Source organism: Fibroporia radiculosa (assembly GCF_000313525.1).
Source record: "Fibroporia radiculosa TFFH 294 genomic supercontigs, scaffold8, whole genome shotgun sequence".
In the NCBI taxonomy this organism is placed as follows: Eukaryota; Fungi; Basidiomycota; class Agaricomycetes; order Polyporales; family Fibroporiaceae; genus Fibroporia; species Fibroporia radiculosa.
The window spans coordinates 44,688-68,505 of record NW_012133163.1 but is presented as its reverse complement, the minus strand read 5'-3'; the positions used below and the strand labels follow the sequence as shown (position 1 = coordinate 68,505).

Sequence of the window (23,818 nt, the reverse complement as noted above, 5' to 3'; positions counted from 1 at the left end):
GTCTGCCTTGATTGATCTCAGCATACACTAGCAACAAGTATGCGCGCATCGCTATGACACGCTCGCGGTGCGCGATCTCGAAACTTCATACGGACACATGATTCTCACAGAATTCGACATCGCGGACAAAGATATATCTGTGAGGCCGATATGGACCGCCAAAAGCATACTGGAGGATCAGTTGAGGATCATTAGCAATACGCACAGTAGGAACTGTAAAACGTACTTTACTTGCGCCGACTCATCCAAGACGCGTCAGCGACTTCAGCCGCGAAACAGAAATCTGACTCCCGCTGCCAGTCTGCGAGGGAGACGCCGACGCCCGCGAATTCAGACTACGAGTCCTAGTGTAACTTGCTGAAGAGGATTGCGACTTGTCATGTAAGGCTTGAGGTTCTTTCCGTGAGCTCGTCGACGAAGTTGACCAACTCTTCAGAGAAGGAGTAGGTCTGCGCATTGTCCGTTCAGTTGACACTAGAGTCTTGGACGAACCTCACAAACAGCATGTTAGACAGGAATTATTCCAAGGGACGACGAACCATCCCGGATACTTACTTGTGGTAGCACTTGTGCTATACTCCGACTCTGCATAACTGCATCATCGCTTCAGTACGGATCGTTTTATTCATATAATCCAAGAGTCTATCTACTGGCCTGAGTTGTCGTAGCAGGGGATGCTGCAGGTCGTCTGTTATCTGATCTCACACAATGTTGAGACTCTTGCGACCGAGACACTCGACGTCTTCGCGACTGTGCTCCATTTCGATTAGAGATGATCAAGAAGTTGTTGAACTGTATATTAATCTGTAGCTTCACCGGTAAAAACATCAAAGCAGAGATGAACAGGGGGAAGATGAAGACGGAATGAAGGATAGGGCACGTAGCATATCGATTTACGAACATTTTGTCAGCTGACATTTTAGTACTCACGGAGGGGAGATGGAGAGATAGAAGTGACCGAATGCGTCTGCCCCTTCTTGCTGGGAATATTATGCAATGAATAGTGTTTTCCGAAGCGCGGTCTAGGAGGTTCTACATCAAGTCATTATCATTGATAAGACCCTCGCAATCGCACGTTCATGCAAGTACACTTTACCTTGTACAAAAAAGCAATGTCCATTTCTATGGTAGGGAGAGACCACCTTTCCGATGCTTTTCTTGGGTGAGAAAAGGATGAATTCTTTGCTGTGTTTCCGGACAGCAACTTCCCCGGATCACTATATGATATGGGAATGACAATTGCTGGAAAGCCAAAGATAAGCTCAAAAGATGATAGGGTGTACGGTGTATTGGCCGCGGCATGAGCTTCCTCATCATGAACAATCATGATGCAATGACGCTGCTCAGCTTCCAGTTTCACATTTGCACAGCTCGATTAGAGACAGGGAAGCCTCCTCAAAGCTCGGAACTATCTTATAGAATCAATTACTACGGCCGAACCAACAAATCAGACCTGGGTGCAGCAAGAATACGTTGTACTCACCCTTCGGCGGCCTCTCATTCGTATTGACCGCGACCAAGAAGTATTGGATATTGTTTTCAACTTGCTCAAGAGTCATCGTGTGAAACGGAGATCGGCTTTTTGAAAGACCAAGCGTTGGGTGCAGATCATTCCATTGTACTTTTCAAATTCACTCAGCCTATCCATAAATGAGATGCGGGGATGGCCCACTCACGACAGCATGTTCTTCATCGGAGATGCATGCGCAATTGCAATGCGCCATAACTACGGAAAAGAAAAGCAATCTTCAGAATAATGGGTATTTAACTAAACTGACACAGAACTCATGCTATATGGAAGGTGATAGGGTATACGTAAAAGATACTGTCCGCAATATGGGGATCGACGATTGAGATTATACAGGTGTGTTTGTCCACTAGGTTCAGAACAGTAAGTCATCGCAAGGACATAAAAATATAGCGTAACAAAATGCCGGCCCTAACATGTCTCCTAGAACGACGACGTCATGCACACACTTCGGCAAGACGGATGGCATCGCGCATTCTGTCTCTGGTAGTTTCCATATACCACGGCGGATAAGCAGCATAGTTCATGGCACCGCACATACTGACAAGCCAGTCCTCTAACAGCTTGCGAGTCCACCTCACGCCGCGCTGCTGGCGTCCCAAGCGCAGAATGTTTGCGATGTCATATGGGTCATATTTCTGGTAGCGCACAAGCTTCAGTGCAACGGCCCAGCTCCAGCTGACTCCAACGAGCACGAGGCCGGGAGACGTGAATATAGTGTTGATGCTTAGGTTTCGCGCACTGATGGCGTCAGTCCATATGGAATCATACACGTTGCCATATACACTGTGTGATTACAAAAAGCGGAAAAACAAACAAAGATAGTTCTCAGTAGAGTTTGAACAATGAAGTCAGATCACTCACTCCCTGGCATACGGCAGAGCAACATCTGCATCTGCGTTCATCCAATCTGCTCCGAGGTTGAAGCGACAAGCAGTGGCAGTAATGCATGTCTTAAGGCGCTCTCCAGCGTCCTTGACACCGAGACGTCGCCACTCTTGCACAAAGGAGCGGTGGTTGTAGTCGACGTCGCGGGTGTTACTTCGAGATGCGAGACGGGGATGTAGCACCATGATGACACCCCCGTGCACAACGAGACGCACTGTACGCCCGAAATACTGGAGGAGACGAGAAGACAAGTCATGAAGTACAGTATGCAGGAGTGAGCGGTCGAGCAAAGTCTGGTTGCGTGGCGGGAGACTCCATGTCGGTGACGAGGTACGTGGCATTCCAGCCCAGCAGAAGACGACCTAGCGACAGCGAGAGGGCAACGGACCACAGCAGGTGCGCGTACGAAGAGACAACGTTCATCAGTGCGAGCGTGGTCCTGAAAGGACAGGCCTTTTGTATTGTCTCGGCGAAAAAGCGCTTTGACGACCTATGGCCGATGCCTAGGCGCTTACTGCGCGCTCATGCAACGTGCATGATGCATGTTAGGGCGCAGTTCTCGCCAGCTACGACGAGCAGTGTCGCACCGGCATTGCCCCCCCCCTTACGCTCCCAAGCGGCCTTCAGACACAAGTCGGCGGTATCAGGACTACCAGTTGACGGACCAGGCGGACCAGGCGCAGCATTTGGTGTCCTCAGGTAGTGTTGTCATCCAACGCCACTTGCCACCTGCCACTCGCCACTCGCCACTCGCCACAGGAACAAATAGATAGCGGAGCGCTGAAGCGTTCCAGTCGACACCTGGTCTGTCCCAAATTATCATTTATTCCGCTGCCAAGGCCCTCTATTGAAGCCCAAGCTAGCCAACCAGTCAAGGAGGGCGTTGGAGAATTTTCGGTTTTCATCTGACCTCCGCGAGGACTACAGATTCTTTTGGCTAGTGGAACCTAAATTCCTGACATGAGATTTGGATAGAACTCATTGGAAGAATAAAGATGATGCCATGAAATGGAAGCGGATGATGCTTGTATAAGACCACATATGAGGCGGTGTCGGCTAACAGTGAATGTTGCATCACGCACACACAAACCCCTATAGTAGTACTGGATTATTGTCTAAAAGCCGTGAGTGTAGAGCGGCCCGCTTTGCATAGGATTACACTCAGATGCACAACACAGCTATCCCAATAACTTCGTGCGCCACCAATCTGAATCAGTGGCGGGAGTGAACGGCAAGGAGGACCACAAATTTGTCAAGATGCAAATCACATCTGCTATCGCATCTTTTGGGGTGAGAACACAGAGGAAAACTCACCGGACACTATAGATGGTGGCAGGTCAGCCAATTATAGATGACGGATTCTTTGAGGCGGTACTAGCGCAATGCGTATCGGTCCATACACGCGATAGTCCGGTTCGCTACTTGGTGTCCTGGCCCTGTGCGCAGAGGCACCTATATTGGTGCAGCGAAGCAGTGACTTAGGGAAATCAGTACACGCGGCATTCTGTGTCTCGAAACCGCCAACGCCGAACCGTTAGATGGAAGTTGCACACGATGGCGGGGGACAAACTCACTTGCCTTTTGCGGGTAACCCAGTCCACATACGAGGCACCACAAATGTAAAGTCACACAGACGGTCAAAATTATACTGGCACGATGAGTTGATACCAGTAGTTGGTGGTCGCTTGGAGGGGAGTCGATATGTGAGGACTTGGCGCTGGTTTTCTACCCAGTGTTACACATCCCAGCATCGCAGGGGAAGAAGGACAAAGATTAAGATATAGAGCATGCAAGTGCAGCAGACAGACAGTGCGACGCATAGAGAACGATGGTTCCACTGAGGTCCGAGGAGAAGACGCGGCGCACCTGGCGCCTACGGTCTGAGGCCATTGCTCTCCCTCCACGACGACATCAGGACATCATCAGTATCGTTGCCATGACCAGCAGGCTGCCCAAGCTCGTCGCCTTTGATCTTGAGTACGTCTTGTAGTCAGCACGTTAATCTCAAGACTTAGAGTGCGACCGCCACACCACGTCTCATCAGCACAGCTACACCCTCTGGGATCTTTGGGTAGATACCCATGTCACTCGTAAGTATTGCGGGGCGAGAAATTAAATACCGCACTCAGTCGAAACATTTCAGCTCCTCTGCGCCGTGATGGCGATGCAGTGAATTCGGTGCGCGATAAGTGGGTACTTGAACTCTGTGGCGTACCCCATACTAAATTTTGTAGGTATAACCATGAGATCGCCTTCTACCGCGATGCTCCAGAGATCCTGCATCGACTACGTGCAGCAGAGGTGGTGATTGCAGCTTGTTCGCGCACGGGTGCGCCTGCTCTGTATGAGTTCTTACGTATCGTCTTGTATATGCCGCCCTGATGCGCGAGGCAGTGCTCGTCAAGCGTTGTCCCTACTCCTAATTCCACCCAAGGCGGGAAATAAAGATGTCCCCCCGACGCCTGCAATCCGGTTCTTTGATCAACAAGAGATATACCCAGGTTCGTCGGCTATGTTTCTAGAGTGCGCTTTAGTCCGATGCTGACAAATTTTCCGGACATGTAGGTTCCAAGATAACACATTTCAAAAGATTACATCAGAAGACGAGGATACCGTACTCAGAGATGGTGAAGACATCTACGCTTCCGACGCTTCCTTTATGCTCACATGTTGATAGCTATTTTTCGATGACGAAAGCCGCAATCGTGAAGTAGAGTCTCTGGGTTTGTTTCATTCGACCAATTCCGCCATCCACATGCGAGCTCATGACTCTCCTAGGCGTAACCTTTTGCCTTGCATCGAGTGGATTAGACGACAAGACATTCCAGAAAGGTCTGAACGAGTGGCGCAAGCGACACCCTGTCGAAGCGATAGAGGATGCTGACAAGATTGCGAATTAGACGTGCTATTGTTTACTGCACACAATAGAAATCTGTTCTGGAGCCGTGTGTCCGCACTCGCTCCCCATGAAGTGTTCAGCTAAATGTCCCTCCGATGCCGGCGTGGTATAGGCTTCTGGAATGCTTTGCCCTGGCCTACATATGGCTCATTACCACACCGTATGACTATTTACCAATTCTAATAGTTAGGGTTGATGTTGATCTGGGATGGCATCTGACGCATTTTAAAACTGCTTCTCGTTTCCTGGTAGGGACAATATTGTACTCAGCATCTAACCTAGCTCGAAAGGGAATGTAGGGACCACATTACTACTGAAGGATGTGGATGTGGATGTGAGGTCGTGCGGTAAGCGGCGTCGCTTTGCTTGATCCATATCATCTGCAGCATGACCTTGAGGCTGCAACTATGAAGCTTCCTATATATCATTCTCCACTGTCTCAGTGTGACCAAGAACTGTTGATTGCTAACCCCTGCTATGTTCCTCAATCATTTACCCTATGGTGAATTGCTGACTTCGTGTAGGTGCTTTGACTGGAATCGGATCAGCATTGTATGATGCTTTGTCTGCTAATGAAACTCTCGCTCATATACCCATGCTAGGAGCTATAGAACGAACTTCGACTGGATACTGCGGGCCAGGCCTGTCTTTACATCCCACCCGACTTTCGATGGCGCACTGGTCTTCCCGTCTCCTTACGGTCAACTTTTACCGTTTAGTAATCCCAGTCGTCTACTACCACTTGATTGGCTGCAACCACTAGAATGTCTACAAGTTCGGACAAGTATGACCGTTGCACCAGTGCTGTAATCGCAACATATACGCAGGTACTACCTCTGCCAGGACGTCTTCGAGAAGGATTCGCGGAGATGATCTCAGTGGTATGGAAGACAGCCATTACTGCATACTTATATTAAAGCATTATTATTGTATACGCTATGATGTAATTGTATTGACTGTTACACTATAGTATGGTTCTGTAGCTTATTACTAATCTTTTTCACTTGGTCTTTGGACGTCTTCATACACAGCGGTCCCTCAACTTTCGACGATCTCATATCATATTGCTTCTTTGTCACTGTTCCTGCATAGTCTTCGTTTGTGGAACTTGTTGGCATTCTCATGTCGTCTTTGGAGAGAAGTCCTCCAACGAAGCGGATCAAGTTAGAGCCCTCACTGACGCCTCCGGCTCGATCCCCAAGTATCGTCGAGATCCCACCGCCAGACCAGACGATTAAGACAACAGACGATGAAAGTGCCAACGACGAGGGAGACCACTGCAGCATATGTCTGCAGCCGTTCGCAGACCGAGCGGTTGTGCCGACATGCTCGCATGAGTTCTGCTTTGAATGTCTTCTCATTTGGACGGGTGCGTAGTCGTTTGTCGCGTTATACCACATCTATTCACCGGCGCACTTATAATGCAACCCTCTTTAAACTGGATCAACGTCCGCCAGAGCAATCGCGACGATGTCCTCTTTGCTCACAAAACATGGGCGACTACCTGATCCACAATATACGGTCGAAGTACGACTACCAGAAGCATTATATATCACCTTTGCGTGCATCACCAGACTCGAGAAGGGCCGCACTCACATCTCAACAAGAAGCACGAAGACGTGCGCAGACACGGCGCGAGCACGAATGGGGGTTCAGACGGCGCAGAGAACAGGAAGAAGCCGACGAGCTTCAAAGAGCTATCGAGAAACGAAGGTGGGTTTATAGGCATCACTTATACGCGAAGGTGAGTCATTTCCCATATTCCTTCCTGCTCGCTCGAGAGATTATGCCAAATACGCCGTTATGCATGACTATAGCGTCGGCTCCGCCTGGTGAGAGTTAGACATACAGGTTTTGTCAATATATTCGATTCCATTCACTGTATTTTTACACTTTTTGTGACTCCCATCGTTGCTGCATTTATTGACGGAATCAATCTAGCATGTGGCCTCCAACGCTTACACACGCTACCGTCCATTGCCCACCCCTGCACAGCTTGCAACATCCCCAGACCTCATCAGCCGTGCCACAGTGTTTTTGCGACGCGAACTGAGAGTATGGGTAGGTTTGGATGTTGAGGTGAGTGCAATCATACTGCTGGTGGCCCTAGTCCTAAGCTTGTATGCTTGAACACGGGCGATCCCCCAGACATGGTACTGACTATCTTTATTCTGAATTTCAATGATTTACCGTCGGTCGATGCGTTACCACTTCGCTTGCTCCTTACGCCACTTCTGGTATTCGCCAACGAAATCGATTACTCCGCACTAACGGTTTATATGATTGCTTATTCGACGTGTCTTAACTTCTTGGATGTCACTGTTTCCTCCATATGCTGCCTATACATTGCTGAACACTCCGTTGAATGTCTATTTCGTGGCCGACACTTCGTCATATGCTTCGCACGATTGTCTACTGACAATGTCTTTCTTGGCATGTGTCTGTCGCCTGACTGCCCCCCCTTTCCCCTTATGCGATACATCAAGTTCTTGACAACATTCGTGTTATCTCTCATGAAGTCACTTGATATTCGCTCGGAACCTGCGGTGCGATTACTGGCCGAATTCCTCGATTTGGATAGCGGCGGCGAGCGCCTGAACGCGGAGCATTTTGCACACGGTGAGTGTACCCTCCTCGTGCTATTGTGTATTTCAATTAGTATCAAATCTCCCGCCTGTGTGGGCATGCGGTAGCATTGTCTCTGACACTACCATAGTATCGGGTCCAATGTATCACCACGGCGGCGACGGCCTCTCTTCCATCTTTGTGACTAGCGAACCTAGACCATAGCTTGCAGTAATTTGATATGGGTCTCTCGCCGACCCACCGGCTTTAGTATCATGCTTTTATGCCGACCATCCGTTAGCTTCCTTTCATTAGGATACTGACCCCACTCGTGCATCTAGAACTATATTCCTACCTTCGCTCTCCTTACCGCGACTTGGCCGTATATGACACAGTTGTCCAGGTGAGCTTGAATACAGATATTTACGTTCGTCACCTCACACCGACTCTTCTTCATTTATTTGGTGACGCGTGTTTAGTATGATGTTCCGGAGAACGTGCCGGCTCCAGCAGTTCTGCCTCAACGGGCTCGACGGTGGAGATCGCGGTCGCGCTCATTCTCTCGTCCTCGTTCTCGTTCTCGGTCTCGGTCTCGGTCGCATTCCCGGCCACGCTCCATATCCCGAGGCCCTTCTCGTTCGCTCTCGGGCGAAAGCACTCGCCTTATGTCCCCGTCCCGCAGTCTAACCCCCGCCTCGCGCTCTCCCTCTCCATACCCGCGGTCATCTCGCTTATATCCCATCTCGCCTCATGGGCGTAAGGACCATACGTCGTCTCATCGGCAAGCAGGTGAAGAGAGGGAAACGCATTCCCCTCGTCATCTGGACCGACATTCTCGTGAGAGGCTACCGTCTCGTCGTAATTCTAATAGCAGAGAAGGCGGTAGGGAAGGACGTGTTCGTCCCCCGACTAGAGACCGTAATCTTGATTACAGCCATAAGGGCAAAGGTCGTGAGGAGCGAATATCGCGAAGCAGACCTGGCGATGATCGTGCACGCCGCAAAAGCCGACCTTTATCCCCCAGGCGACAGCAGTCATCTACGAACACATATCGCGACCACGCACATGTGTCTACTGCGCACATTAATGACGTAGCAACAGCCTCCCTTGCGTTGAAGGACAGTGATGATGTACAACCGAATACCCCGGCGCTAGATACACATGCAGCGGCATCTCCCTCCGGAGAACCTCCCACAGAGCGGCCTCAACGTTCGCTTAATGATGCGTCTTCTGGCGATGCGGTGTGCGTGAAGAAGTCACAGCGGAGGACAGTCCCAGCTCAGTCGAATAGACGCAGTCTGGTGGAGTCGGTGCAAATGCACCTATCCATACGTGGTGCCTCTGGAGGCCACGACAAATTACAGGGATATCGTGGGCAGTCATCCACATCGTCTGTGCCGAATGAACAAGGGGCTATTAGCTCTCGTAAAGGACGCCTGCCTGGAGAAGCTGCTCTCAGTTCGAGGGTCCCCTCGTTGCTCCTGCGGCTATCCGATCCTACCCCCACCATGACTGAGTCTACTTCTCGCGAAGAGCCTGCTCCACAACGTGCTTCCGCCGGAGCCGCGCGCAATTCAGCAACTGGCTTGCAAGCATCTTCGGTCCTCCCCCCGGAACCCGAGACCGCTCGAGCCAAAGATAGTCTGGTTAAACGCAATTTTCGTTTGTCAGACTCTGATCTGACCGCTGCCGGCCCACGAAGTCTTTCCCAATGCGTCGATGAGGAAGCCAGTCCTCTGCAGCCACCAAAGGTCAAGCCGGATGGTGAGTTCCTGCCTCCTCTCGGCGCCCGCCCATCCGTCCACGTATCCCATATTTCTCAGAGTTTCACCTTGTTCCACTCTTTTGAGATCTCGCTAACCTGAGCCAACTCCTAGGTTGTGTCACGCCGCTGGCCTCGAGCGATCTACGTGCGGCTCTGCTTAGCAAACTCGCCCACGAGAAGCGCATCAGTAGTCATACGGCCGCCATGGACGACGTCGGGTCTCAATCTAACCCTGAAAACGCAGATTCAGCCGTTACTATGCGACCGGCCACTGCCTTCAGTGTCCAGGAGACTACCAACTCAGTCGGGCCGTTGGAATCGGCTGCTTCTCAGGAAGGCAGGCTTCGTAGCCAGGCACGACTGCGGATTCGCCTTGCAGCTGCCAGGAAGGCTGCTCTCAGCAGTGCTGTGGAACATGACAATGCCAACGATGACATTGTTCCAACCTCATTAGAAGCTATCGGGGCTGATGATAGTCTTATGGAGAAAGAGGAGCTGCTGAGAGCCAGGTTGATAGGCAGGCAGACGTAACTAGATTTGATACATGCAACAAATCGATCAATAGCTACTAGCATACGGTAAATTCTGTTGTACTACTTGCGGTGCGAACGAATGAATAGATCAACAGTATGGTATTGTGTTAAAGCTGCCTGGGACTTGGAGATAGTATGACAGGAATTCTATGTGCAGTCGGCGGAGCTTACACTGCAAACAGGATTAGAGACGACAGATAGTGTTCGATAGCAGGGCAGCGATTATGAGGGAATATCGCATATGCAGATGGCGCAGAGTACGTGGTCGAATTCGTGAGAGACGTTGAAAAAAGGATCGTGCAATGAAATATACAAGGGATAGCTATGGGTGCAGACACACAGTCAAGGGGGAACGTTGAACCTCTCATTCACTGCATCGTCAGAAGGGCGCGATCCAGTACGGGGACCGGTGAAGCTAGGAAGTATATGTTGAGAGAAAGAAGGGCCAGGACGAGCTGACCGGGTCCGCGACGATGGAGCAGTTGGAGAGAGAGTTGGATCAGAGACACCTTCTGGTACCCTGGGTCTGTTCGGCATCTGAGAGAAGCTCGTCCATGGACGTGGTGTTGGAGACTCAACGGGAGGTAGGAAGGGTGCATCCCCAGGAACAGCGTGGAAAGGATTACTGGTGCGCGACTGAGGCGACGTCCTGGGGCGAGAGAACGGCGAGAATGCAAGGTCGTCCCACTGTGGCCGAGGCTGCAACGTAAATGGCGGAGGAATGTTGAGAAGAGGTCGTTGTACAAACGTAGGTTCCGAGAGATACGATGCCTGCGGCAGGCGGTGGGGATCACCCATAGAAAGATCAGGTGTAGGAGAAGCAGCAAAACGCGGGGAAGCGGCATGATGAGGCCCGATGTTCGGAGGACGGAGATTGTCCTCCATCAGAATGGGAGCAAGTGTAATGGGAAAATCTGGCTGCTGTGCTCCCAGATCGTCGGACAGCAGCCGTGAACGTGGCGGGTGCCCGGCCTGCGCACGATAACCCTCCGCCGCCGCTTCGTCAGCAGCAAGAGGGCGAGAGGGGCGCAGGGACGTGGGACCCATGGGTAAAAAACTCATTGAGGACGCGAGACGTTCTTGTGATGCCGTGGAATCCCGTGCTTCTCTCGGCAAGGTAGGGTGCGCACGAATCGCACTGCTTGGGCCAGGAATCCCGGGACCCGACAGCTGCGATCCGCTCACAGATCCCGGATAGCTTTGTGTCGCATGTGCCTCGTGTTGGCTGGCAAGTTCCGACAGCGAAGGCGGAGGTCCGCCATGCGCATGCGCAGATGCAGAGCTTCCCTGTGCCGACCCCAGTGGAATGCTCACCTCGCTCGAGGGACCGGGCGGGGCATTAGAGAATGCTCCAAACTGAGGAGGACGCGTCAGAGGCGCAGTGGCTTGGCCCCGAGGCCGCCTGGCCTTCTGGCGCTGGTTCTACAGGCATTGTCAATCAGTCGATCCAGTCGTCAAAACCAGTAGGTTGCTTGCCTGAAACCATATCTGAGAGATTGAGTGAGGCATTGCCACAACCGATACAAAGTACATGCTCGTACCTGAACCTTGCGGGCGCTGAGCCCAATGGCACGCCCCACCTCTTCGCGCATCGCCGTAGTAGGGAAGCGAGACTAAAGAGTAAGGTAATGAGGCGGATTGTTATCCGAACAAAAATTGAAAGCTGACCTGGGCAAGAAGGGCATGAAGAACAGCAGACTGGTGTGGAGTAGTCAAAGTCCGTGTTCTCTTTTTTTTGGGAGGCGAAGTCATCAGTTGAGCCTGCGCGTCAGACGACTGACTTGGACCGGCTTCCATCTCAGTGTCGGCCATGTCCCCCTGTGAGGATGATATTGAAGGACTTGATCGTTCAGCATGCTCCCTACGCTCCTCCTCCATAGTGTCACGACGGCGAGGTGAAGCTTCTTCCTGGGATGGTCGCGATTCGGACGGCGCCTGGTAATGGTCGGCGAGTACAGCTTCTTGAGGGTCGTGAAGGGTCGAGTGAGAAAAGAGTGTATATCTTGAAGAAGGACGATGTATGTGGCTTCTTTTGAAGTCGTCTGAAGGATTACCGGAAGACGAAGTGCCTGGCGGTGTATTATTCATAGCAGAAAGTGATTATCATGCGGTAGATTAAGGGTCGAATTAAAGGGATGGGAACAGATTGTCGAAGGATATTAGACCTTCGGAGAAAGTGATACAAGCAGAGCGAGGGAGCCTCAAGATCATCGAGCCTTCGGGGAAGGGGAAGGCTTTCCAAGATCAGACAAACCGTCTAAATAAGCTAAGGAGCAATCGAGAGACACCGACGCTCGGGAACGGGCCCATGGGATGAGCGCCTGTGCGAAACGCGATCGAAAATCAAATCATGATCATAACCTCGATGGCAAGGGCCGCAGAGTGTTCTGACCGACCGAAATTTCCTCGTCTTTGTTGTCGGCACTATCCCCCTTTCGTCCATGAGCTGTAGGTGCCCGCTGATGCAATGTCCGTGGCCAAGGTACTTTCCTGAGACCGACAAAATTCCCGCGGCGACTCGATACGATGCAGTTGCGCTCTAGGGCTGGTTACCAGTAGAGACTAGTTGTAACTATGCTCTAAGCTTGAACCATATACCGGGGGTGGCCGGTAACGTCGTGTGACTACGGTCGCGGTTTCTCCGTGCCGTCACAATGGCGCTGCAACATGCAACGCTCGACCCGCAGCGGCTCGCCCGGTAACGCTGAAAATGACTAGTCCGGCAAGGATTGGATATGATCGACGGTCGTTTGAGGAAGAGGAAATGTTGAGACGAGGACTGCTAGCATGAGAGATAGATTAGAAAATGGATACGGACACCCGTGAAGCGCTCTTACCACGTGGAGGGTTTCCGGGAGCGGGAATTCTGATAATCCAGATCAGCGTTGCCTTAGATTGCAGATCGCGCATGGCGTAGTAGTCAATGCCCATTGGCCACGCTTACCCGTTGGCCTCCCAACATTGACGTTGCATGTTGCGGGGTTCGTTTCCTGTTCAACGAATACTTGCGCCCATTGCATGCGTATCATTACCCTGGTTGCTTGGCACCGGAACTCGTAAGGTTTGTTTCTATCATGGGAAGGGGAAGTGCAGGGCTGAGGGATTGAGGTACGAATTGAATACATTACAATCGCACTCAAACGGATATGTACGTATATCTCCCCATTCTAGGGTGAAAGCAGTACGGAGTTAATTAGGATCAGACAGGAACCGTACAAAAAACCACATTAGAGGATCAAATCGGCTGGCGCCGATTATGACAGCGTGGTTCTGAATTCATCGAGAAACGATGAACGCCGAACGGAGCGCATGTGGGAAGGCACAATATTCTCAGTCGTTCGAAAATGAATTCCAATACGGTAAATAGACGCACTTTTGTCGCGATTGTATCCTTCCTCCGTCTGTAGCATGAGTTTCAAATTTCAAATTTCACAAGGCGGAAAGACGACCAAATGACATGTCCAACAGTTGTCTCGTTGCCGATGCATCGAGTGTCGATATCAGCGGAGGTCCGTAAGCGATGGGAGAGGTTTTGCCATCCTGAATGGCGATGCAGGAAGCGGGCTCGAAGCAGTCCAGCCTGTGCTGGCCGGCACCAGAGTGCCCTCGCCGAAACCAGAGCTATCTATCAAGCACAACGATGCAGCTGCAGAAGGACCTCCGTACGGTAAATATGATACGATTTTGACATGCGCCCCGGCGTTAGTAAAAGCGAAAAGACAAATTGCTTCATGCTATAATGCGCCTGACGTAACAGGAATTTGTTGAAAACAATAAGAGATCCGTACTAACGGATCTGAAAATGAAGTCAGAAGAGAGCACCCGTGATGAGAAGGATTCGTGCGTTTGTATGAATGTTTTTCCCAAGGACATACACAATAAGCCTGGGAACGTGGCAATGACACGAGGACTTGAAGAAGTACCCCCACGTTCGACTTGAGATAGATGGTAGTGGATATTACCTGGATAGTAACCAAGTCCCGGCGGTAGGACGCAGCGTTTGTACGGAACCTAGACGAGTCCGACATTCTGTGGCTCTCTACAATCGTCATCGATCCCAATGTGAACTTGGTATGCAAACTCACGGAAAAAGTCCGGTATAACACATGCTGTGTCATTGCCGGCATTGTAGCGTCGTAGCTTGTAAGATATCCACTCTTCGAGCGGTCAGCGGAAGAGGCGATCAGACCCGGAAATGACCATGATCCATCATTTATAAGTTAGGTCCGTGTTGAATTGTGTCTATACACTTGCCTTTAGAGTGGACATATTGCTTGACAAATCTTCATTTAATAATTCACAGTGTTTTTCCCCACTACTTCTCTACCAAGTCGTTTCTCGGACTTGGAGTTGATAGTAGTATTGAGATCGTTTTTCAGTCTCTGGCGTAAATGTCAGGCATTTGAGAGAAAGGGAAAGGCGGCCGGGGTCATGATACAACCGGAGTCCAAGGAATGCGGCGCCCACGTGTACCTGCTGGACGAGAAAATAGGCCCTTCACATAGAGACGCATAAGTGCAGGATGCTGCCGGGACTTGGAGGTAATTCGGAGGTAACTGGCAAGCTACTTGCGGCGTAACTTGCCGGCACTCAAGCGCGGACGAAAACACATCACATGACATTTCCCAGAACAAGGGCAAGGCAAGCTCTTTTACCAAATTCCTCGTACTTGCAAGTAATTGCAGAAATGACTCGATATATGCAAAATATGCGTACGATTCTCTAGCTGCAATTGTTTGTTATGCTCGCATTTGGTGATGGGGAGAGCTTGGCTAGCATGTCCGCATGCAGGCTCGTAACTCCCGCGACCTGGGTCTGCTTTCAATGATTGACTGATCCGTTAATGAACCACGGAAACACCAAACCGACAAGCCGACAAGTGTCGCAGGTTAGTGTCACATTCATATTACAGTTTCTGTGGCGACCGTAGGCATGCGCTTCCGCAGTATCTACACGCGGTACTATCACAAGCGCGCTGAATTCACGCGCATTTACTGCTTCTGACGCGGACTCGATGATACAGCACCCTGTTCGGCGTCGCAGAAGAACGGAGAACCAACTCCTTTGCTGCCTACATACATACAATATTCGTGGCAGTCGGTCCCATATCGGTACATTGCCCTTCGGCGATACTGGAGATAGCCCTCGTCGCAATCATTACTCGCCATTTGAATCAGGCTCACCGTCGCGACTCCGCATGTATCTCGGATTGAAACAGGAAAAGGCCGTACTACTTCAGTCTCGAGTCTCGCCTTCCACCGAGACTGAATTCATTGAATTCCTACATATTCGCGGAGCTGTACCCATCCCTGGGGCCAACTTGGACCGTGGCATCCCAGTGCTCTCCTGTCGGAATAGAACACAACCGATTGGCAAGCGACAGGTACCCACGTATCTCCAGTTATGAATCGTATCAGAAGCCGTGTGTCGGACAGTTGAGGGCTAGAAGTACGTACACTATTCCTCTTTCGACGCCTCCGCCGGCCCTGAAATTCACATCCGCTCCTGTTTGGCGTGACATGCTCAAAACATGCCCAAGCCTTCAGGATTGTACGGAGATTTCGGCTAGCTCAAACTCGCTTTGTTGTCTTGTATTGAGAATATTCGTTGCACAGGAAAGCTGGGACAGTGAGCTTGCGGGTCTCGGTAGTCCGCCTGCCATCCGATTTGAATTGGGGTCGTATGCCAGACTCATCTAGAAATTGTCTGATTCTTGCGCTGCAGTACACCTCGGCTAGCTGAATTTACCCAGGTTCGCTATACAAGCACTCTCAATGGCAGATAAGCCGCTAAGAGGTCTTGGTGCTAGATGAAAATCGCTACTAGCTGTGGAGACCCTTGCACATGACTCCAGTAACTTGATATGAATCACTACTCCAGCGCTTGCTCCATATTCTCAATTTTCTTCATTGCCAACGTATGATCGTTTGATCAGCCAGTTGCGAGAGTTTCGACGTTGTCGCTGTCCTTATCCTCTTCGATTAAAGCGCGGATTTGCATGGTGACATGCGATTACACGGACCCAACTGACGCCACTTTAGTTAGGCGATTAACTAACTCAAGCTAATGGTAACTAGGGATGCCAAGTGAACTCGCTACAAGTTAGAGGCTGTTGCGCATCAGATCCTACCGTTCCATAAGAATTCGCTCACCGAGCTTGGGCCTTTGACTCATCAAATTTTTCCTTGGCAGTCTTTTTGCATCCGGTCAGACGCTGTCCGTAGCGGGCCGGGTTTAGGGGGAAACATGTGAGACAGTCACAGGCTCAGTTTCTCTGGTGCATTCAAACCGCTAGCACCATAAGATCAACAGCTCGTCAGAAAAGCAAAATGGTCCGTCAAGAGGTACTGATCGAACAATCACTCAGCTGATATGTTCCTCTCGTTCTAGGCTGAAGGGCAGTCGGGGCTCCCGCAGGATACGATTGATTTCGCACATCGGATGTTCGATGCAGCTCGTAACGGCGAGTCTGCGACGCTCCTGCAAGCTGTAGATGCTGGATTGCCCCTCAATTTAACGAACGACAAAGGTATGGTATCAATCGATTAATTGACGATTTTCAGTGCTGCCACTGTCAGTCGCAAGCAGAATCTGATCAACGCTGATCAAATGTATTTGCAGGAAACACACTGCTTATGCTTGCAGCTTACGCTGGACACATTGATTTGACTCGTGCACTCATATCCAAAGGCGCGGATCCGAACAGGCTCAATGATAACGGGCAATCGCCTCTGGCAGGTGCTGTTTTTAAGGGAGAAGATGAGATAGTTCGTGTTCTTATGGCCGGCGGGGCTAGTCCTCGCCTGGGTACGCCGACAGCCATACAAACCGCACGCATATTCAAAAAAACGGATGTCCTCGAAATTTTAGGGGCGACAGAAGAAGACATGAAGGACGATATACCTCAGCCTCCTGGTCCTCCTAGCTCCTAGTTTGTTCCGGTTACTAGATCAGCGGAAGAGGGAAAGAAAGTGTGAATTAAAGAGAAGTATGCCAACTATCCAATGTACCGATAGATATACAAATGATAATACTCTAAAGCAGTTCCAGGTAGTCCGAGATCGATGATGGTCCCTGACTCATCTTCCCACACCCATCTCTTTGCCTATCTCCTTGAGGCACTCCTTTACAACTGTCCTTGCATCAAGCTCAATAGGTCTATGATGTACAACGTCGTCCGCGAAGCTACTTTGCGTAACGCTGCTCTTTGTCGCGGAAAGTGTAGTAACTGTGATGGAGGAGCGTAGGGAATCCTTTGAGGACCATATCGATGGCATCTTACGTGGTATTGAGACGATCTCGCAAAGTACAGAGTAGAAATGAAAGAGATGAGCTTTCCGCGAGCGTTTGACAGCATCTGTGATGAGCTGTGTTGGTTGGAGTGACTGATCGATATCTGGCGACATTGTCAGCTTTGCGCGGGATGGGAAAGAGACCTAATTATAGCTTACTCGGCAATTCCTCGCAATACTTCGAAGGCGATTCGGAGAGAGCCGCCCACAATGTCCCCGGCCATAGTTCCAACCGGTGTAGTTTCTGAAGCACATACAGTAGCTCTTCTTCTCGGATTCTGGCCTTCAGGTTAGTTAAGCTCCAGAGGACTGCGCAATCCACTGACCTGGGAAATGGCAGATTCCCTCTGAGAGACTCGTCTGCTATATACTCGACAAGAGTCATCCTACAACGTTCAAGCAGAGTCGGGATACAAAGGGCCGCCACCCGTTTGCGAGACGACACCTTGTCTGAGACGCAACTCAGAAAGGAAAGTATGAAATAAGCGTTCAGACATACCTTTGGCAGTGTTAGAGCAGATGAGAAATAGAAGATCGAAACACCAATATGAAAATCGTTCACGAGGCAGAAAACGTCCGCTTTCTGTAGTACCAATAGTCATATCAGGACTGCCGAACCGGTCGACTTTCTCGAAATCTTGAGATATCCGGTCAGACTCCGGCTTTGGAGCTACAGAGCCCGTGCCCAAAGCAGGGGAAGGAGGGTTCGAGAGATAGCTATCGACCTCTCGTAAGCGACTACCTTGATGGAGTATCTTCGCCAGTTGCACAACGAGATAGTCTGGGATGTGTCCTTCGCCCATGTAAGGAATAACGTCTATCTCCATGGAAGCAATAAGTGCCAAATCAAAATTCTCCTCCGCTTCCTGAACATCCGGCGGGAGAGTTTCAGTTGCGGAGCTGGGGATACACAGGATCAGCTTCTCTGGCTCGATATGAAACTAATTTCCCACTTACCAGTCGGCTAATATTGCCCCCTTGAACGTCTCAATAACTTGCCGCCAGATCGTCTCTTTGCAGTTGCCTGGAACGTCTGGGATCCCACATTCAGCTACCTGATTTGAAATGATACAGCCTCACTCACCGTTTGCAATTTGCTGTATCTGTGGCCCACATTCCCTCACAATTCGTAAGAAATTGTTCGTAGCAGTCTTCCATAGTGGGGGATCCGAGCCAAATTTTGACGGAGCTGGACATTCGTACTTCATCTTCATAGGGATCGCATACGCCTAAAGCAGCGCGAATGAGTCACAACTAACCCGAAAAACAATGAGAGGTTCTGAACGCACTGAAAAAATTCGCTCCAAGGTTCCATCGACATATATCATAGGTTGATCTTTGAATCGAAGGAAAAGATTTACGAGCATCGGCATTACCTTCTTGGATAATGCGATGTAGGTCACGCGCTTCTGAGGGGATTTTGAAGGCGTCGATGAAGAACGTGATACTTCTGCAGATGGGATGTCGAACGCCGCTATGAATGGTAGTGTTGAATATTCGGACAAATCGCGCAAAACTAAAGATGACACCCCCGATGCAGAGAGATTAACATCATCAACGACCTCCATGACAACAGTCTGGGAAATCTGGATTAGGAAACTGCGTCATTGTTAAATAGTAGCATGTTTTACCTGAACTGGGCTTAAAGAGTCAATATCCGGTCTAAAGTCTGGCGAGTCCGGATATGTCAGCACGTCTAAGAGCTTATTAGTCGACATAGATGCAGATATGAATGGAAGTCACCTTTCAAGATAGACATCAGCCGTTCTAGTCGTTCGTAAACCCATTCCTGGTTGTCGATGCTTCTCCCAACAGATCTTACACTTCGGATCACATCCACGAACACCATCAGGCTTTCTTGAGTAAAAGGCTGAAAGCTGCGAGCAGGAGTGGGTGTTACAGCGCCAGCGGGGATGGACGTTTTCGTGAAGATGGCTACACCCATCTTGTCGCACGCCGTCCAGACTCGTTGTAGTGCTCCCACCGTCTTCCCGGCGGAATCGCCTTCCGAGGGAAGGGCCTTAATGGCCTTGTCCAGACATCGGAGTGCAGTTGATGTGACAGCACGACTGTCATTCATCCAGGAGTCCAGTATATGTCCAGCAAACGTGTCCCAAGCGTCCACAAACGATGCCAACGGCATAATTTTTGACGCCAGAAACTCATTGAATATCGAACCGATGGACTGCAACGCCAAAATCTTGGACTCATCCCAGTGGGGGTCAGAGAAGGACCCGCCTTCGTTGGCCAAAGAAACCTGTCGTATTGCGGCTGTGATTGCATCTAGCAAGGGGAACGTAATCTTCCAAACACATTCGTCCCATGTCTCTAAGCTGAGCGTAGCGCCGTAGAGCTGCAGCGTACGAAAGAGCGTTTGAATGGCACCGACGCGAACCTCCGGTCTCGCATCAGTGCACAGCCCGAGCACTTCGACAAGGAGAAACATCCATAAAGCACTGTACTCGGGTTCTTTCTCCGTATCCTTCCGTTTAGCCTGTATTGAGTCTGAGACACCCCACAATAAGCTCTCCGCAGCAGTCAAAGCTATGTTCGTATCCGCCTGACGGCCAAATTGGCCCAGGGTACTGATACATAGCCGAAGGTGTTCCGGAGAAAGTGACGTAAGGGAATCGCAAACCAATGTCAGCGATTGGAACGCGATCTTGACCAGGGAAGTCTGGCCCTTCTCGTTGGCATACCCCAAAGGAAGGGGTTTGCCTCTCGGGGTGTCGGGTGACACAGGAGGTGCAAGGGTTTCCACAGAAGCCGACGGCACCAAGGCAACCGTCACAGGCTTGCAGACGCTGCCCAGCATCTCGAAAATGATTTCCCAACCAACAACAAGCGTGTGCCCAGATGCCTGCAGAATCTGATGCAGTGTCTCGAAGCCCATCCGTCGTACCTCGGTATTTGTGCCACTAACACCAACATAGTCCAATATAACTTGTTGAGCGAGCACTTCCAAAACGCGTCGCTGAACCTTGGGCTGGAGTTCTCCAGTGCTAGATAAATTCCTAGGGACAACAACCAAAATGTCGTCCAGGATCCGCGCCGCTTGGACTCGCACCGCCGCAGGAGCGACGTTACTGCGGATAACGGACAACAGATGACCAGTGATCGGGTCCCAGGCAATGTCTGGGGACCGATAAATCAGCCGATGCATGTTGAGCGTTGCAACTCCACCCAATTTGCTGATCCCGAAATCCCCTGAACGCTATTGAAGCGCGGTGAGTGCATGATGGATTCTATGTATATAGTACACACCAAGGTCCGTGGCAAATGGATCCCACTGACACGCCTACGGTGGGCCAGCTCTGGAGGAGAGAGGCTCGGGCTGGTGACCAGCTCATCCACAGATTCCGAATCCATTAACAACGATTGACTGCCTTCCGACTGCATCCCAATCATGGCAGAACTCAGGCTGCAGAGAGAACTGACGAAATGTCGAAATGCGCCGTCATCCAGATTCTTGGATGCATCGAATAGACGTTGTATCGCATGCTGCATGCTATCCGGATCAAGGTCGGAAAGGAGTGGATGCCGCAAGTGCTGCTGTACTTGGCCGATAGATCCATGTGCCCCACCCGCCTTGGCAGACTGGCCGGCTGCCTGAGAACCACTTGAAGACGCAGTACGGCTACTAGGATGGCTGGTTTGTCCCGAGCCCGTATTGGTGCGTTTAGAGGCAGGATTCTTGGTGCCCCTGAGTGTGAGCACGTAGTCGGCGTTCTGGAGAGCTTCCAGTATATTGAACCAACTTTCATCCAAACTACCTGCAAGGAACAATGCACTGTTGACAAGCACCTTCAGACAAGCCATATTGCGATCAGAAAAACCTGGAGGCTGAGAAGATATGGAACCCGAAAGTGCGAGACCCAGATTCTCCGAGAATGTGCTCGCAGCACTTCGTGGTGTCGTTGGGTCTGTATGTGCCGAAATTGAGTATGAGTCAAGGCTGGAGACTACGCGCGTTGGGATCGCTAGGCGGGCCAGACTCGTAAAGAAGGCATCGCGTGGCGTGGAGAGTCCAAGCATGCCCGCGACAGTTGTGAGCGCCTGATAGCTTCCAAGCACATCAACGAACAACTCATCCGACAAATTAGTCGAGATGAGAAACGACAGCGCAGCAAGGAGTGCGGGCCACCCACTCTCCATCATATCGTGCACAGTGCGTAATTGCTTTGTCGCCGGCTCCTCCGGTGACAGGGAAGCCAAATCCAGGGCCGGGGGTGCGCGTACAACAGGCTCGCCGGCGGCACGAGGCCTTTGGATCATGAGCGAATTGTACAGAGGGCCGGTAAATGAAGCGAAGCCCTCGCAAAGCGCCACAAGGCATTGCACACCCAACAGATAGATGTATGCCTCGGGGATGACAGGAGAGTCAGCCTTGTCCAGCTGGTCGATGCTACACGCTGAAATAAGTCAGATCCGGGTGCTCGAAGCCCACATTGCTCACCATTGCAGCTTCATAGAAGAACCATGCAAGCTAAGGCCCGCTTCGGTGGAAATGATGCTTGCCACGCCAGATACCGTTGCGCTGGCAGCATTCGCGACCATTCCAGCAACGCCCCCAACATCTAGCCCATACCCGCTCAAATCTGACGTCGAGGAGGCGCTCGCGGGAACACCCACTCCAAACATCTGCGTGCCTACTCCAAGCAAGGAGGGCTTCTCGGTTACAAGGCGTTTCAATGACGCGATGAGCGATGTGAAGATTCTCGAACCGCCCTCCTCGGCGTCGTATCGATCCCATATGCTCCGCATGAGCTCCGCGTCGCTACATAGCCTACATAACGGTGAGTGAGATGTAGATGTAAAGACAAGGTGCGTAGAGCACACACCCGCGCATTATCTCCATGGCAAGAACCCTCATCCACAGCGGACGTGATCCTTGTGGGTGTCCAGCCTCGATCATGTCCGCCTCTCCGGTCTCAGACCCGACAATCCTGATGAGCAGCATGAGGAAAACCTCAGATTCTGTTTTTAACTCCGAAGAGAACTGCTTGAGGAGCAAGAATACTACACGTGTGGAACGTAGGGTCAAAGGGAAGCTGGGCCGATCGGAAAGACCCTTAAGCAGCAATGGCGAGAGGTGATGTTGTAATAGAAGGAGCAATTCATCATGCTGAGGAGCTACACGTCAGGCCACCTTGCACAAACCGAAAGCACTGTAAACCGACCTTGCGAAACAGGTCGTGGTAATTGGTGAGGACACTTTCGATCAGCTCCAGGGCAAAAGTTTTGCGTAATATCTCAAGCTTCAAGAACCGCGGGCGCTCCGCATTTGCTAAAAGACATAGATCCTGGAACACCGCGAACGCATCCTGAGCTGACGGTCCAAGCGATTTAACGTCCCCGTTCGGCAGCGTCGTCTCCACCATCGCAGTAACGTCGACAATATCACGCCGATCTTCATCCACGACTTTGTCCACCACGAACATCACCAGCTGGCGCAGGGTCGCCGCCGCCGTAGATGACACCACGGCGATGCGCGATTCCTGTAGCTTGAAACACAACAAAAGAGCCTGTCCAGCGACGTCAGATTAATTCAGTAGCAAGCTTCCAACAGCCTACATCACCCAGTAGTCCGCCGTGCACAGCGGGAAAGTTCGTGATAAGCGAAAGGAGAGTCTGAAGAATACGCAATTGAATATCCACTCCCTGGTTCATGCAGTCGCTCATGGTATTGATTATGACCGGTACCCCCGAGTGGGGCACCGCCTTCAACGCGATGAGGCGTTGTAACGAGCCGAGGGATATGGCAACGACTTTGGCGTTCCGAGTTGCGCAGCCCATGAAGACCGGGCGTAGAAGGTCGTCAGACTGGGGCCCATCTGTTATACTATGAATGTTCGTTCCAGTAAAGAAAAAAAGTAACGTACCAGAGGCAAGGCTTGCTGTTGCTTGCTCTGGAGACGAGCGAAGGATAGCCAATGACTTTTCCGCGGCCTTGAATGTGTCGTACGAGACAAGACGGTGATCTCAGCATTCGGACTGCAGCACAGAGGAGCGGAGACAAGCACCTCGCGGACATCTGGATGCTTCCTACGTGTCTCGCTTGCTAACGACTATGCGTGGCCATATGAGCTGTATAGTTGAAAGACGTTCCAGCACGCACCTGCAACTCCGTGACTAGAAATGCAAGAGAACTCATTTTGTTCCTACGAATGGGCGCGAGGACGCAGTTCTCTAAACGCTTTCAGCCAAGAGAGCCTGCTCCAGGAAAGATTTAAAACGTTCAGCGTAAGGTCGTTACAGAAGAGTTCCGAGACAAGCTTCAGCGAAGAGGCCTGCACCGAATAGTAACGTCGCCGCAGTCACATCTCAGACGGACACGTGTCCGTGACA

The 23,818-nt window shown here is 51.0% G+C and overlaps 6 protein-coding genes across 6 annotated transcripts; 3 read left to right on the top strand and 3 right to left on the bottom strand.

The window, feature by feature from the left end:
• Positions 1-1,965: 1,965 nt before the first annotated feature.
• FIBRA_00020 (uncharacterized protein) lies at positions 1,966-2,757 on the bottom strand (the record flags this gene model as incomplete). Its single annotated transcript, XM_012321920.1, has 2 exons — positions 1,966-2,314; positions 2,393-2,757. 2 exons carry the CDS (start codon positions 2,755-2,757, stop codon positions 1,966-1,968), a joined length of 714 nt encoding a protein of 237 aa, XP_012177310.1.
• A 1,487-nt stretch (positions 2,758-4,244) lies between these two features.
• Positions 4,245-5,316, top strand: FIBRA_00019 (uncharacterized protein; the record flags this gene model as incomplete). Its single annotated transcript, XM_012321919.1, has 8 exons — positions 4,245-4,393; positions 4,466-4,506; positions 4,560-4,605; positions 4,651-4,758; positions 4,811-4,917; positions 4,982-5,043; positions 5,094-5,139; positions 5,195-5,316. The coding sequence occupies 8 exons, from the start codon at positions 4,245-4,247 to the stop codon at positions 5,314-5,316; spliced, it is 681 nt and encodes a 226-aa protein (XP_012177309.1).
• Positions 5,317-7,786: 2,470 nt separating this feature from the next.
• FIBRA_00018 (uncharacterized protein) lies at positions 7,787-10,176 on the top strand (the record flags this gene model as incomplete). The annotated part of the gene is made up of 4 exons (XM_012321918.1): positions 7,787-7,934; positions 8,222-8,283; positions 8,360-9,644; positions 9,758-10,176. 4 exons carry the CDS (start codon positions 7,787-7,789, stop codon positions 10,174-10,176), a joined length of 1,914 nt encoding a protein of 637 aa, XP_012177308.1.
• A 344-nt stretch (positions 10,177-10,520) lies between these two features.
• On the bottom strand, positions 10,521-12,266 carry FIBRA_00017 (uncharacterized protein; the record flags this gene model as incomplete). The annotated part of the gene is made up of 3 exons (XM_012321917.1): positions 10,521-11,600; positions 11,720-11,791; positions 11,847-12,266. 3 exons carry the CDS (start codon positions 12,264-12,266, stop codon positions 10,521-10,523), a joined length of 1,572 nt encoding a protein of 523 aa, XP_012177307.1.
• Positions 12,267-16,507: 4,241 nt separating this feature from the next.
• Positions 16,508-17,110, top strand: FIBRA_00016 (uncharacterized protein; the record flags this gene model as incomplete). The annotated part of the gene is made up of 3 exons (XM_012321916.1): positions 16,508-16,522; positions 16,569-16,707; positions 16,800-17,110. The coding sequence occupies 3 exons, from the start codon at positions 16,508-16,510 to the stop codon at positions 17,108-17,110; spliced, it is 465 nt and encodes a 154-aa protein (XP_012177306.1).
• A 147-nt stretch (positions 17,111-17,257) lies between these two features.
• FIBRA_00015 (uncharacterized protein) lies at positions 17,258-23,624 on the bottom strand (the record flags this gene model as incomplete). Its single annotated transcript, XM_012321915.1, has 17 exons — positions 17,258-17,574; positions 17,630-17,748; positions 17,797-17,920; positions 17,970-18,370; positions 18,428-18,503; positions 18,555-18,699; positions 18,760-19,047; positions 19,102-19,166; positions 19,214-20,684; positions 20,735-21,875; positions 21,927-22,256; positions 22,312-22,595; positions 22,651-22,995; positions 23,045-23,304; positions 23,353-23,419; positions 23,494-23,538; positions 23,589-23,624. The coding sequence occupies 17 exons, from the start codon at positions 23,622-23,624 to the stop codon at positions 17,258-17,260; spliced, it is 5,514 nt and encodes a 1,837-aa protein (XP_012177305.1).
• Positions 23,625-23,818: the final 194 nt, after the last annotated feature.